Here is a 14,900-nt window from a genome sequence, read left to right as displayed (position 1 = left end):
TATTTTTCATTCTACCATGTAACGCGTGGTAGTAACTCTTCTCATTATGGCCATACATATTGACAGTAGTTCACCATGGCTACGGTCTAGTCGTTGAAACTCACCGACACATCATCACTATTTAAAGGAGCCCCACTTCCGGTCACGTGTCCGTTAACGAAACACGGCGCCGGGAAACCCGCAGAGGGAGATACACGTCCGCCAGGTAAGCGTTTCTAGACGGTTAACTTGTGTGTTTTTTGTACAACCGACGCTCGTATATCTATGGGCTGCGGTCCCTCCATATCATGGAGAGTATCTTACCCGCCTTTCTAATTTTACTTTTTCTAAAGGACTAGGCACTTTGTGGTTTAAGTGCGCACCCGCCCTGCAACCACACTAACCTCGCTCCTCCCGGTTTCCACCTTACTTGCAGCAAACGAAGGTAGGATTTCCGTCAATACCATGCGGTTTGCCTCTACAGATAGGAGTGTTTTTTATCTAAATCGGAACTAGATAAATAAGGTGTGATTTTTGTTTTCTTTTCAGATGTGTTTATCCACACATCGGATTTTGCAGTCCTATTTGCAGTCCTATTAAACGACATACGAGGTCTCTTGCCGCCACCTGTGGCAGTCACCTCCCTCACTTTGTAGCCAAATTAGTTAATATAATTGGCTGGCCGGGTGAGTTCCGATTTCTACAATACACCATTATACTTCGCATTATTTAAATGTCCAGCATGTCTTCTTAACGCCCGATCACGATAGGATTGGCCTGCACTCACAATTGGCTCCCGTGATGTTAATCCTAGTGATAATAATTTTAGTTTGTGTAACGTTAGTTCATGAATTGACTAGATTTAAGGATGGCCTAAAGCCATAGCCTCGCTTTTCTTTCCCAGCTTAATTTCTGTTCTATGGACTCTACCCTCCTTTTTTCCTTAGTCTCAAGCAGACGCCCAGCTTTCTTAAATAATAATTTTTTCCTTTTTCTATTTTCCTTGTCTTACATTACAGACAAGCATTTTATATTTTTACCTTTGACATTGTTTCCTCCGTTTCTCTTCCATTTGTCTCCCCATTGTTCACATCCATATACTGATGATCAACACAGCTCAAGCCCTGACCGGTCCCTTCGCGCTCTTTTTTGTGTCCACCTCTTACCGACATTTCCGACCTATAAAGCCTTTTTCCAGGTATGTCTGGTTTACCTGAACGGGAGTTCACCAGCACTGAATTAAAACTATCCTAACTGCGCACTTTAGCAGACAAACAATCTTGAATACCATTCCCCACGCGCACTAAGTAATAGTCTACCGCAATGATATAACATTGTCATGTCGTTAGCAACTTTAAACAATGTTCAACTATGTCACTTAGCAGTAATCTTGGGACCCCGTTCTCTCTATACCACACAACACCCTGTCTCATCACTTCACTCGCACAACCGGCCAGGATGTATGCAAAGCAACGCACTACAAGTCACATCAGTCACTTTGTCCTTGACAGTTTTTACAATTTTTTTGCCACTAGACACAGCACCAGCACCATGTCACCTATGTCACCTTAGCTATGACTTTTTCCCACATACACAAAAAGTCACATTACCACTCTCTGCGCATGCCTTTGTCCACCATGGTGACACCGAAAGTCACCCGGTCTTTTTATGAAAAGTATAACCGAAACATGTGGAGTTCCAACAGATTTTGTATTTCTTATATAGCCCTGAAGATTCGCATTTGTTCCTTGCGATGAAACACGTGTTGGCTTTTGTTGAAATGGAACAATAAACAGAAAATGGACACCCCCTCCACAGACTTTTGACTGACTTACCCGTCACAATAGACGAACTTTTATTGAATCACGTATCTACACGAACTGTTTAGATTGATGCACTATATGTCATTTTCTTATGTTACAATCGTATACGTAAATTGTTACCATATGGTTTTTGTGTTAGTGCAGGGGCATTGTTGTTAATATGTATTGCTGACCAGTTTCTGGTCATCCTGAGTGGTTGTGAGGTATTACCACTCGCCCTATTGCCTACACCCTGTTTTACAAGTGCCTGTCATTACTTAGCGGTTCACAAGTGGTGCGCCCTGAATATCTGGTATTTCTAAAAAGACCTCAGTAGGTGCTTACAGTCATATCAGCTTGCCAGATTGGGCTGCCCCCCGCAAGGACTCTTAAACTTGCATTCCCCTACTCCTTTTCAATCTAAACTTATTTCCTTACACCATGGATCGAGATAAAGTAGCCGCAGACCTGTTTGAAAATTTAGCCAAAGGCATGCCGACACACACAGCAGCAGCTATCTCTGGTCCCCCCCGGGTGGAGGGCCTCAAACAAAAATTTAAAAAACTTGAGAAATTAAAAATGCAGGAGAACTCACGATGGTGGGATGCCACTACCTTGAAACAATATATGCACCTCAAACAAATCCCTAGAGGTTTACGTTCTCAGATCTTTCCGACCTTTGATAATCTGGATGTAGATCTCATGAAAAAATGGGAAGACTCTGTGAACAATAATTCTTTTGTCCTCATGGACATCCTTATAGAAAGTGCTGACCGCAAAACTCTGAAACTTCAGGGAGAGATTGCTCTTCTAGAACAAGAGATCAAAGACCTCAACCTGCCAGAACCTACTGTAAAAAATTACACCATTTTGGATGAGGTTTTGCTTAAACATCAGGAAGAAATTAAGAACAGAAAGGCTAGACAGATTAAAAGAGATGATGGTGACTACCGCAACGGTAGAGTGTTCACCTTCGACCGAAAGTATGACGCTCTGATTCCCTCCAACAAATCTAAGAAACCAGAGGGTATCACATCTGCCCCAGGCTCCATTTCATCTAGTACCACATCCTTAAATACTGCTGGTACAAGTGAACCAGAAACAGAAAGTGAAGACAATCTAGACGCTAACAGCAATCCTTTTTTAGTGGAAATGGAACGCATACGCAAAGGGAACAGGGCGCCATCCAGAAGAGGTCCCGCACCTCCAAAACCCACAGGGGGTCCAGGGGCGGCAAACGACGAATATCGCAAAAAACTCAGATCAGGGAGAGTACAGAACTAGAGAATAGGAACACTGAAGTACAGGTGATCAACTTATCCTCCTTCCCCCTCACCTCTGACATGACCAATTTACTCTCGAAAGGTCTTAGTTTTAACCCTTACTCAACGGGCGATATATGTCAAACGAAAATAGATCTCTTTAAATTCGTCCGCAACCTAAAAATCAAAAAATACTTTGCAGGAAAAGTTGCCACCAAAAAGAATATTAAAAACATTCCTGATGTACTGAGTGATAATGATGCATGTACAATAAAAGACATACAAGCAGTCCATGTACTTTTGTCTATTACCGAACGAGAAGACAGCCCTATGGAAATGGGGCAACTCTTAGAAGAACTAAACATTGATATGGATTTGGGGGTAGCTAGTGGTCTCAAATCTAAGTCCACATGGACTCCCACCCTTCCAGGCGGCAACAGCATTGACAATTTTCATAAGAATGTTTTAGAAGACCTAAATAAGATCAACATCGCAAAATTGCAAGAAAAATTCAGGTTCAAAGACAACCTAACTAAAGGTGAACGTAACGCTTTATCTGTACTGACGCGTAATCCCTCCATCATTATTCGTGAGGCAGACAAAGGAGGAAACATAGTGGTAATGAACGCAGAAGAGTATAACAACGAAATATTGACCCAACTAGCAGACCTCTCATGCTATGAATCTATTGCCTCGAACCCCATGGGTGTGCTCACAAAGAAGATTAACGACCATCTACTTAAATGGAAAGAGGATGGGCTCCTCAATGATGAAGAATACATGTACCTGAAAGTACTCAAGCCAACGTTTCCATGGCTTTACACACTACCAAAGATTCACAAGGATCTCCCATTTCCCCCCGGGAGACCAATAGTATCAGGTAATGGAGGTCCAACTGAGAGATTAGCTGAATATGTAGACATTTTTCTGGGCCCACTTGTCAGAAATCTCCCTTCATATATCCAAGACTCTAAACATATTCTCAGCCTTTTAGGAGATTTAGAATGGCAACCAGGCACCACACTAGTTACCATGGATGTGGTTGCTCTCTATACCAGCATCAACCCACAACTGGGTATTGAAGCAATCACTAAAGTGCTGTCCAAACGGCCCGCTTCTCTCTGGTCGCACACTCAAATGCTCATCTCAATGATGAGTTTGATCTTGGAAAATAATTTCTTTATGTTCCAGAAGAAATGGTACCAACAAAAACGTGGAGTAGCCATGGGTTCGAAATTCTCGCCCTCTTTCGCTAATCTCTTCATGGGAGCATTTGAAGCAGACCATCTCTGGGGCACATCCAGTAGTCAATTTACAGATTCCATTCTGTTCTGGGGTCGCTACATAGACGATTGTATCTTACTATGGACCGGAACGGATGCTCTACTACAAAGCTTCTTTGACTTTTTGAACAATAATCTTTGGGAAATCAGTTTCACCATGAAACGAAGCAGTTCACACATTGAATTTCTAGACTTAGAATTTTATGTAATCAACAACACCCTACAGAGCAAACTGTACAGGAAACCCACATCCTGTAATGCAATCCTAAGAGCAGACAGTTTTCATCCTTTACACCAAATCAGGTCTATACCCTTTGGCGAGTTTCTGCGTGCCAGACGGAACTGTAGCGATGATGAGGAACTGGATAAAACAATCAAAGATATGAATCAAAGATTCACCAAACGAGGTTACCCAAAAGCAATTTTGTCAAAAGCGAAATCTAAATTGACCAAAACAAAAAGAGAGGAAACGTTGAAACCCAAAGACCCTCAGAAAAAAGAGAACACAGTAAGAATGATTACCGAATATAATGATCTACACAACTCAATCAGAACTAGCCTAACTAAACACTGGAAGTTGTTAAGAGAGGATTCTACATTAAAGGAAATAATCCCGACCACACCTCAAATCACATTCCGGAAAGGGAGGACACTGAAGAACAGACTAAGCCCCACTGTGCCACAAGCTGATAGACATCCCACATGGCTTACCCAACGAGGGAATGGTTTTTTCAAGTGTGGATTATGCCCAATGTGTAAATGGGCCAAACACAAGACCAAACACTACACGGGCCCCTCAGGTGAATCATATGAGATCAGAACCAACATTAATTGCACCACCAAATATGTAATCTACATCATTGAATGCCAGTGTGGTAAGAAATACGTTGGGAGCACAATACGAGCGCTGAAAGAAAGAATCTCAGAACATATGAGGGCAATCTTGAAACATGATCCTAAATACCCTGTGGCCCTCCATGTAGCAAAGTGTCAACCCAACTTAGACGATTTTCAGGTTTCTTTCTATGGAATAGAAACCGTACCCATCCATGTGAGAGGTGGCAACCGTGAACTACTCCTAAGACGCAAGGAAGCAACTTGGATTATGCGTCTTCGGAGCATAGAATGCGGTTTAAATTATGACCCTGAATTACAATTTTTCCTGGGAGACTGAGTATAAACTATATGTCTCCAACTGTATCCATGCCGCGGTATTTCCTCTCTCCACTTCAAAGATACTGGAATTAGCATATTCAATGTTATTTCCCACTGTATTTCACTTATATGTTGTTGTTTTTCTCATTTTGCGTTCAATAACCAGTATGTATATTGACCTATAAACAGGAGCACCCTGTTGCTTCATCGACCACAATGACGCAGTCAGAACCAATTCCTGATCCTCTGTGTGATGGAGTGGTTCGCTAATCATAAACTATCCGTAGATAGGGCTTGACCCCTACCCTAGTAATAATATGCCAAGTATCTTGCTCACGTCTCGTCACTGAGACGCTAAATCAATATTGGCATTTATATCTAATTCATGCCGGCATGTGGACACACCCACGTGTTTTTGGGCATATAGTCACCTTGCTGGGTGTTCTGCATAATAGTTGCATTATCCTATCACAAGCTTGATGTTTTTTGAATGAGGTCCAAGTCTGGGCCGCACAGCAATCATACACATCACCTCCCCTAGGGGAGGGACACTGTACTAAGAATCAGTGTGTAACACATCACACGCCATAACGCTACTAGCACCAAATTAGTTGGGTATTAGAAAAATTATAGCTTTTTCTCTCATGAAAAAACATGTTTTTCAACCTCTAATTACCGCGCAAAATACGTGTGCGCGAGTTAGTCATTTAAAAAGTTTTTTCGAGCCATATCTGTATTTTTCATTCTACCATGTAACGCGTGGTAGTAACTCTTCTCATTATGGCCATACATATTGACAGTAGTTCACCATGGCTACGGTCTAGTCGTTGAAACTCACCGACACATCATCACTATTTAAAGGAGCCCCACTTCCGGTCACGTGTCCGTTAACGAAACACGGCGCCGGGAAACCCGCAGAGGGAGATACACGTCCGCCAGGTAAGCGTTTCTAGACGGTTAACTTGTGTGTTTTTTGTACAACCGACGCTCGTATATCTATGGGCTGCGGTCCCTCCATATCATGGAGAGTATCTTACCCGCCTTTCTAATTTTACTTTTTCTAAAGGACTAGGCACTTTGTGGTTTAAGTGCGCACCCGCCCTGCAACCACACTAACCTCGCTCCTCCCGGTTTCCACCTTACTTGCAGCAAACGAAGGTAGGATTTCCGTCAATACCATGCGGTTTGCCTCTCCAGATAGGAGTGTTTTTTATCTAAATCGGAACTAGATAAATAAGGTGTGATTTTTGTTTTCTTTTCAGATGTGTTTATCCACACATCGGATTTTGCAGTCCTATTTGCAGTCCTATTAAACGACATACGAGGTCTCTTGCCGCCACCTGTGGCAGTCACCTCCCTCACTTTGTAGCCAAATTAGTTAATATAATTGGCTGGCCGGGTGAGTTCCGATTTCTACAATACACCATTATACTTCGCATTATTTAAATGTCCAGCATGTCTTCTTAACGCCCGATCACGATAGGATTGGCCTGCACTCACAATTGGCTCCCGTGATGTTAATCCTAGTGATAATAATTTTAGTTTGTGTAACGTTAGTTCATGAATTGACTAGATTTAAGGATGGCCTAAAGCCATAGCCTCGCTTTTCTTTCCCAGCTTAATTTCTGTTCTATGGACTCTACCCTCCTTTTTTCCTTAGTCTCAAGCAGACGCCCAGCTTTCTTAAATAATAATTTTTTCCTTTTTCTATTTTCCTTGTCTTACATTACAGACAAGCATTTTATATTTTTACCTTTGACATTGTTTCCTCCGTTTCTCTTCCATTTGTCTCCCCATTGTTCACATCCATATACTGATGATCAACACAGCTCAAGCCCTGACCGGTCCCTTCGCGCTCTTTTTTGTGTCCACCTCTTACCGACATTTCCGACCTATAAAGCCTTTTTCCAGGTATGTCTGGTTTACCTGAACGGGAGTTCACCAGCACTGAATTAAAACTATCCTAACTGTGCACTTTAGCAGACAAACAATCTTGAATACCATTCCCCACGCGCACTAAGTAATAGTCTACCGCAATGATATAACATTGTCATGTCGTTAGCAACTTTAAACAATGTTCAACTATGTCACTTAGCAGTAATCTTGGGACCCCGTTCTCTCTATACCACACAACACCCTGTCTCATCACTTCACTCGCACAACCGGCCAGGATGTATGCAAAGCAACGCACTACAAGTCACATCAGTCACTTTGTCCTTGACAGTTTTTACAATTTTTTTGCCACTAGACACAGCACCAGCCCCATGTCACCTATGTCACCTTAGCTATGACTTTTTCCCACATACACAAAAAGTCACATTACCACTCTCTGCGCATGCCTTTGTCCACCATGGTGACACCGAAAGTCACCCGGTCTTTTTATGAAAAGTATAACCGAAACATGTGGAGTTCCAACAGATTTTGTATTTCTTATATAGCCCTGAAGATTCGCATTTGTTCCTTGCGATGAAACACGTGTTGGCTTTTGTTGAAATGGAACAATAAACAGAAAATGGACACCCCCTCCACAGACTTTTGACTGACTTACCCGTCACAATAGACGAACTTTTATTGAATCACGTATCTACACGAACTGTTTAGATTGATGCACTATATGTCATTTTCTTATGTTACAATCGTATACGTAAATTGTTACCATATGGTTTTTGTGTTAGTGCAGGGGCATTGTTGTTAATATGTATTGCTGACCAGTTTCTGGTCATCCTGAGTGGTTGTGAGGTATTACCACTCGCCCTATTGCCTACACCCTGTTTTACAAGTGCCTGTCATTACTTAGCGGTTCACAAGTGGTGCGCCCTGAATATCTGGTATTTCTAAAAAGACCTCAGTAGGTGCTTACAGTCAGATCACCATCTTGGCCACGCCCGAAACAAATATTTTAAAACTATCAAAACAAATCAATGAACTAGATGATGTTGATTTTCATACATTGTGTGCTGTATAGTTTTATCAGTAAAACTGTATGCATGTGCAAATGTAATGATCATTTCAATTGAAAATGTATTATCTGTAATGGCAGTGCACTACCACACCATGCATATTCTACTCTGACACTCCACTCCTTGACATTCCACTCCAGAGCACTCCACTCTGCACCATTCCAATCCGCGCCACGCTACCCCACAACAATCTTCTCCACAACACTCCGATCCACTCTACTCTGACACTACACTCTGTGCCTCGCCACTGTATGCCACTCCACCCCAGTCTACTCTGACAGTCTGCTCTACCACACTCACTTCATGACACTGCACTCCACGACACTGAACTCTATTCCACCACACACTACACCACTGCATGCCATTTCATGCCACTTTACCCTACGCCACTCCACTCTACACCGCTCTTCCACTTCACTCTATGCCACTCCACACCAATTTACTGCATTCTACGCCACTCCACAACATTCTACTCCATTCTGTGACACTACTTCATTCTGACACTCTGCTCCTCTCTATGACACTCAACGCCACTCGGAGGTTTGCAGAATTTCTTGTACTCTAAGCTGCAACACACACTATTGTATGTGCAATGTGTCCGGTGAACCCAGACTGTTGTCATGCACCTTGACCAAGTCCACCATCTCTCACCTGAGCAGACTCTTCCATCAGTGAGAACCTTAGGTTGGGTATATTTATTTTCCCTCTAGCTTCATCTTCAGTAGGACACAGTGCAGCATCAGTCTTCTCACCACAGTGGGTACACATTTCTTTTTTGTAAACTAACTTTATTGCCTTTTACATATCATATAACGTATACTTTTAGGGTGTCAATGTACAAAAATAGAGCACAACCAGGCGAATGCATCAGTCGTTGCCCCTACTTTGTCCCATCTGCAAGCGTTTGCCTGTAACTGTCACACCGTGATCTAATATCAGTTCGGAAACATACGAAAAACTTCCCCCTCCCCTCCTCCCCAAAAAGTAATTATGCCTCCCCCCCTCCTCATCCCTCCCCGCACTGCTGTCTCCCCACTACCACTACTGAGCTCAGTTAGTAGACTCTCTTGCGCTTGAGGTGTGTGTAATGGTGCTACGCCAGAGCCTTCCATCGCAACTTCATCTCACAGTGGGTACACATAAAAACACTCTTTGGACAAGCGTGATCGCTTTTGGGTATTCAACCACCTTGGTCTTTACTGATTCTCACAATTAAGTGTCTGCAATTCCATCTGACCTCTCCAGTGCTTCGTTTGTTCAGGTTGTGGGAACCGGCTCTTACTTCTCATCACATTTTGATCCAAAGGAAGTAAAAGGTAAACAAAAACGAGAAAGAAGTGCAGAAAAGTAAAATGCGAACAAATGGAGAAACTAGGAAGGATAAAAAACAGAAAACCTGAAAGATAATAGATAAAGAGACAGGAAGTGTAGTGTGGTGGAAGAAAGAAGTGTAGCCAAAATTACGATACCTCTACATTTATAAACCTCTGCATTCTGCCGTTCTGGTTGTGGGCTCCTCAGAAAAACCTTGGGCCCATGGGCTCTTTTGTTTACAAATTAAGAATGTGATCCCTCAAATGTTAGCTTTCCACTACAGTCAACCTACACGTAGCATCATCTGCTTTAAAGCAACTTTACCGACCCACATTTTTATCTACTGCGAGGTGATGAGGAAAACGTTTATCATATTATCTCAAAATGTGTTTCCAATGTACCCAGAGCACTATAAATTGCACAGCATTCACCCTCAGCCACCCCGTCAGACTCTGGTAGATACCTGAAAATGATAGACCTAAAGCAGAGACATAGCCTCTAGTTGCTCATCTCGCAACCTGCAGCTTTCAAATGGGCTTCAGAAAGACCACAGCTCTTCCAGGCCAGCCAGACCGTTAACTGGTAGATGGACTGGAGTTACCCCTTTTCTACATCTTTCTTTGAACCCTCCATGCTTGACCAACACAGACTGATGCCAACTAGTGTCATACCAGGGGCGCAACTAGACCCGAACACTCCCATCCAGGGCCTTGTTCGCACACAGTGAAAGTCTTTTTTTCCACCCTCGTTTCCTCTTTCTCCATGAATTTCCTCACTACCACTCACCAGCAATGCACCTCCACTCTCTATAGCACCTTTCTGACAAACATTTAATTTTTTAATAACGCTGCTCAGAGTTTACTCACACTCAATTCTGTCATCTGCATGGTACACGTTCTTTGTGGCAGGCACATTAACCCTCTGCGCTGTGTTGGTGGCAGTGGTGCCCATGTGAGTGCACAGTGAGCGATGCAACAGTGCGAGAGTAGGGTAAGAGGAGAGAATGCAGGGTGAGTGAGGTGACCATATGAATTTGGGTGCAGATGTAAGTGCAGAGTGGGACGAATGAATGCATGGTTCGTGATGGGCTTGTTGTGTGAGATTACAGATTGAGCAGTGAGGGGTACAGGTGAGTGAAGTGTCAGATGAGTGCAGTGTGAGTAGTGTGCTTTTGTGACTGCAGGGTGAGGTACAGGGGGATCAGTGCAAGTACGTTGTGCGGGCAGAGTGATCACTGTGAGTGCAGGGAGAGTGGGTGAATGGTGTGAGTTCATGTGATTAGTGTGAGTACATTGTGATTGTTGTGAGTGGAGGGTGAGCTTGAACGTGAAGGGCAAGAATGAGGAGTGTGTTGTCTAAATGCAAGGTGCACTCCCAGACACTTGAAGTAACTCAGCTGGTTATTGACGGCGGCGTAGGTTTTCACTTACAAGTTGAACTATTGCTATTATGGCATTAATCAGGGAACCGATTCTGCAACAAACTTCCAGTCTTATGATTAAGGTTACCAGCTCGTTGTTTTGATGTCCCAGACGGTATAACAATAAGCAGTCACCTAAATCCGTATTTGCAGCACTTATCTTTACATACTTTGAACAACAAATGTGAATAGAAAGCACTTTTAATTGTGTTGTAGGGCTGCCTAAGGATCCATGACTGATAATTAAAGGGAACAAATACAGAAAAGTCTTTGCAGGCTCTTTAAAAAACACATGGCTGGCATTTTTCTTTTGGCAACCCTACTTTGTATTCCTTTTCATGAAATGCTTTCTCACGCTATGGCAGCAGATGCTGAAGCCCTTTTAGCCCTATGGGCGTTGCGCGCCTGTGTCATACACACCCGTGTAGACAATCAAATCATCCTACGTCCGAAGTGACACATTCAGCCACCCTGAAAGCACAGTACTGTTGAAGTTCTTTCAGAAAAGTCTCCCAGTGTCCTTAACTCGTCAACCTAATGCACAGGCCTCATCCACAGCAACGTTGGCTGCTATTACTGAAAAGCCCCATGCTCATGATATTTCAACAGCCAGACACATCCTATGTAGGTTCCCCACAGCTGCTACCTGTCCAGTCGCCCTATATTAACAGCTTTGTGACGTCCTTCTCTCCTGACACCAATCTAATTCGCAACAAAGCACCAGATCTTGTGTTATGCCTCTTCACCTTCTCCACTTCCTACGCTTTCTCTGAGCAGGTGGAAAATGCCAGCTAATTTCTCTCCGGAATGTGAGGAAAATCACACAGAAAAGTGATAATAGTTGGTTTTTGGTGAGGGATACCGGCCAGAAACAGAGATGCCAGTCCTCTGTTATCCCAGCACAATAAACTAGCATGCTTGTAATGAGATGGTGCGCCTTCATGCTTGCACAGGTGCTGCTAAATGTCCTCGAGATGTCTGTCTCGTCCTATTGATGACATCAGCTTCACAGTATGCAAAAGTCCAATAGATCTGCACTGAGAAGTTCTCTCTGTGAAGTCTGAAAGAAGCCAGGAATGTGAGTCCAGACGGTGGAATTGATGAGGCGAAGGCAAAACACAATCAAAAACAGTTGTGAGGCAGTCCTAATTCAGTGCAGTACCTGGGAGTTAAGTGAATATTGTCAAACCAAACCATGGGGTTACGACCCGGATGTTAAAAGGGCGTGATACCCTGCGCATTGTTAATAAAGTTTTTTCGTTATATATTGATTTGGGCCCCTGATGAAGGGACACATGTCTCGAAATGCATTGGGCATGGATGATGAACAGAATACTTTTATTTGAATTCTTGAAAGACTGGAATTTCTGTGATGTGAACAGAATAACACATGTTAACGTTTTTTTTGAGAAAGTGTATATGTATATGTTGATAATTAATATATTTGGTGTAAAAAATGATTAGTATTTGGTAAGTAAATATTGAAGTTAAATTGGTGAGCATTTGCTTTTTGCAACAGTGCACATTGGTCAAGTACCAGTATTTGATTTATGATTGAGTAAAGTGAATATTCCCACAACAAGTGAACAACAATGGTTGTGAAAGGATTCCAAGCACAGGAGGCCGCCTTACTCCAACACTTTGCTATTTGCTTAACCTGGTGCCTTTCTAATGTATATCCCAGAAGTGTTGAGGCATCACGTTCCTGCGGGCTGTGACTTCGCCATCACGGTCCTGCGGGCTGTGGCTCCGCCATCACGGTCCTGCGGGCTGTGGCTCCAGGATCACAGTGCAGAGAGTGAGAGAAGGTCCAATCACACTCTCGGTTATAGTTCACAAGCTAGGTCCAACCAGACAAAGCATCACGCTCGTTGTTGTTATTAGAAGGTTGTACTTATAAGTCCTTTGATATTTTGCCAGCACATCACACTTTTGATATTAGTCTTCCATTTGTGATGTTTTTTTTAACTCTTTGTTCCTCCCAAAAGGTCCAAGAACTTCAGAGTCCTCCCCGCGCCAGTCAAGTAGTACGGGACTGTGTGAAAGCGTGCCTTAACTCTACCTATGAATACATTTTCAACAACTGCTACGAGCTCTATAGTCGCGAGTATCAGACAGATCCAGTGAGTACATGTTTTATTTTTTAAAGAAATATGTTTATTGTCAAAGAAGGAAAGATTGGAGAAGACCTTGTTACATAGCATTCTAAAGGAAAATCACTAACCATGGGAATTTAGTCTTCGTTCCCTTGTATTTATTTGACAAGTTACCAAAGTATATCATGAGGGTGTTTACGCTCCCCAAGAAAGAATGGACAGACTCTGTGGGGATGAAGACATAACATTCATCTACCACAATTGTAACACCCTTGGGCTAGTTGGACTCTAAAGAGAAGACTGCACTCCTTAGGTTAGTAAATCTTTACGTACATGACTTACCTGCCTCTTTCTTATTGTGTGTCCCAGCTAAATTCTGCCAATAGTGGAATGCATCGTCCTCAAATCTGGGAGTCGTGCTCAGGATGGCTACTTTCTTTAACACATTTTTACCCCATTCACAATTCCCTAGCACTACTATTGTTGTGCCCTACTAGAGAGAGTCATCAAGGCTAGACTGTAAAGACAAGAGCTCATCCCACTGCTGGAAGACTTCAGCTGACCTGTGGGGTAATCCCAGCACTCTTAAATTGTCCGACCTCTAATAATGTTTTAATCCTGGTTTCTACTTGCAGTGTCGCTGCCGATGCACCCTGCCTAAACTCTACAAACCTTCTTTCATACTCACGTGCAGCAGCTTTGTGATCTCTAATGTCATTCAAATCTTTTCTAGCATGCTCTCCGAAAGGAGAGACAATACTGGGCATAACACGAGGAAGCTCCAAATACTCATCTTATTTTAGGGTCTGTAACACTGTCTGTAACACAATGCAAAGTATGAGAAAGTTAATGACTTTCACGATAATGGATGTTCCTTAGCGTTGCATGCTAGTGCAGTTATTCGCTAGCAGTAGCCTTCCAGTTGTTGTGAAGTAAATACTACTTTTTAGCTTTCAAGTTTCTTTAATCTAGAGCTTAGGATGTTTGTGTTCTCAACACATTAAGCTCCTTTAGTCCTTTCCTCACTAAGACCTATTTAAGTGCAAAGTGCAAAGAAGTCTTTTTGTTTACAAGTGGTGGTCAGCCTATTTTTATCTTTTTTTTTAAGCATTCAATAGTGGAGGAGAATGGGGGGATTGCATATTTTGTCAAGTGAATCTCCTTCATAAGACGTATTATTGCAGTTATAACTAAAAACCTGAAACTCGGGGAGAACCTAATATCTTGGTAGGTAATTGTGTTGCTCGGTAAGGGATGACCTCACTAGGTGAGTGTTAGACTTGGCACCATTGGCTTGAGTCTCCCTTCCACTTTTTGCTGTTGCCTCATCTGGTTTTTGTTGGTCTAGATGCTTTGGGCACTTTGTCACTGCTGATCAGTGCCAAGGTGCAAGTGCTGCCTATTGTAAAATGATGTAATGGATTAGTGATTCCATGATTGGTCATTTGATGTACGTGTCAGACCCTAGTACAGTGCGCCATGTGTGCCCAGGGCCTGTAAATCAAATGCTGCTGGTGGGCTTGCAGCACTTATTGTGCCACCCACAGAAGCAGCGTGTAAAATGTGGCTTAGGCCTGCCATTGCAGAGCCTGTGTGCAGTCTGGGACTGCCATGTCGGCTTGACAAGTG

General features: G+C 42.9%; 1 protein-coding gene across 7 annotated transcripts in view; it reads left to right on the top strand.

Moving 5' to 3' along the window:
* The window catches only part of UNC13B (unc-13 homolog B), a 3,555,093-nt gene that overhangs the window by 2,640,834 nt on the left and 899,359 nt on the right, over window positions 1–14,900 (top strand). For all 7 annotated transcript variants that reach the window (XM_078674667.1, XM_078674666.1, XM_078674664.1 and 4 more), the window contains one exon: window positions 13,164–13,298. In XM_078674667.1, the coding sequence (XP_078530793.1) occupies window positions 13,164–13,298 (135 nt within the window). The remainder of the gene's footprint in view (window positions 1–13,163; window positions 13,299–14,900) is intronic.

This window comes from Lissotriton helveticus, chromosome 2_1, assembly GCF_964261635.1.
Source record: "Lissotriton helveticus chromosome 2_1, aLisHel1.1, whole genome shotgun sequence".
Taxonomy (NCBI): Eukaryota; Metazoa; Chordata; class Amphibia; order Caudata; family Salamandridae; genus Lissotriton; species Lissotriton helveticus.
The sequence above is the reverse complement of the archived record's forward strand: the minus strand, read 5'-3'. Positions and strand labels throughout refer to the sequence as shown.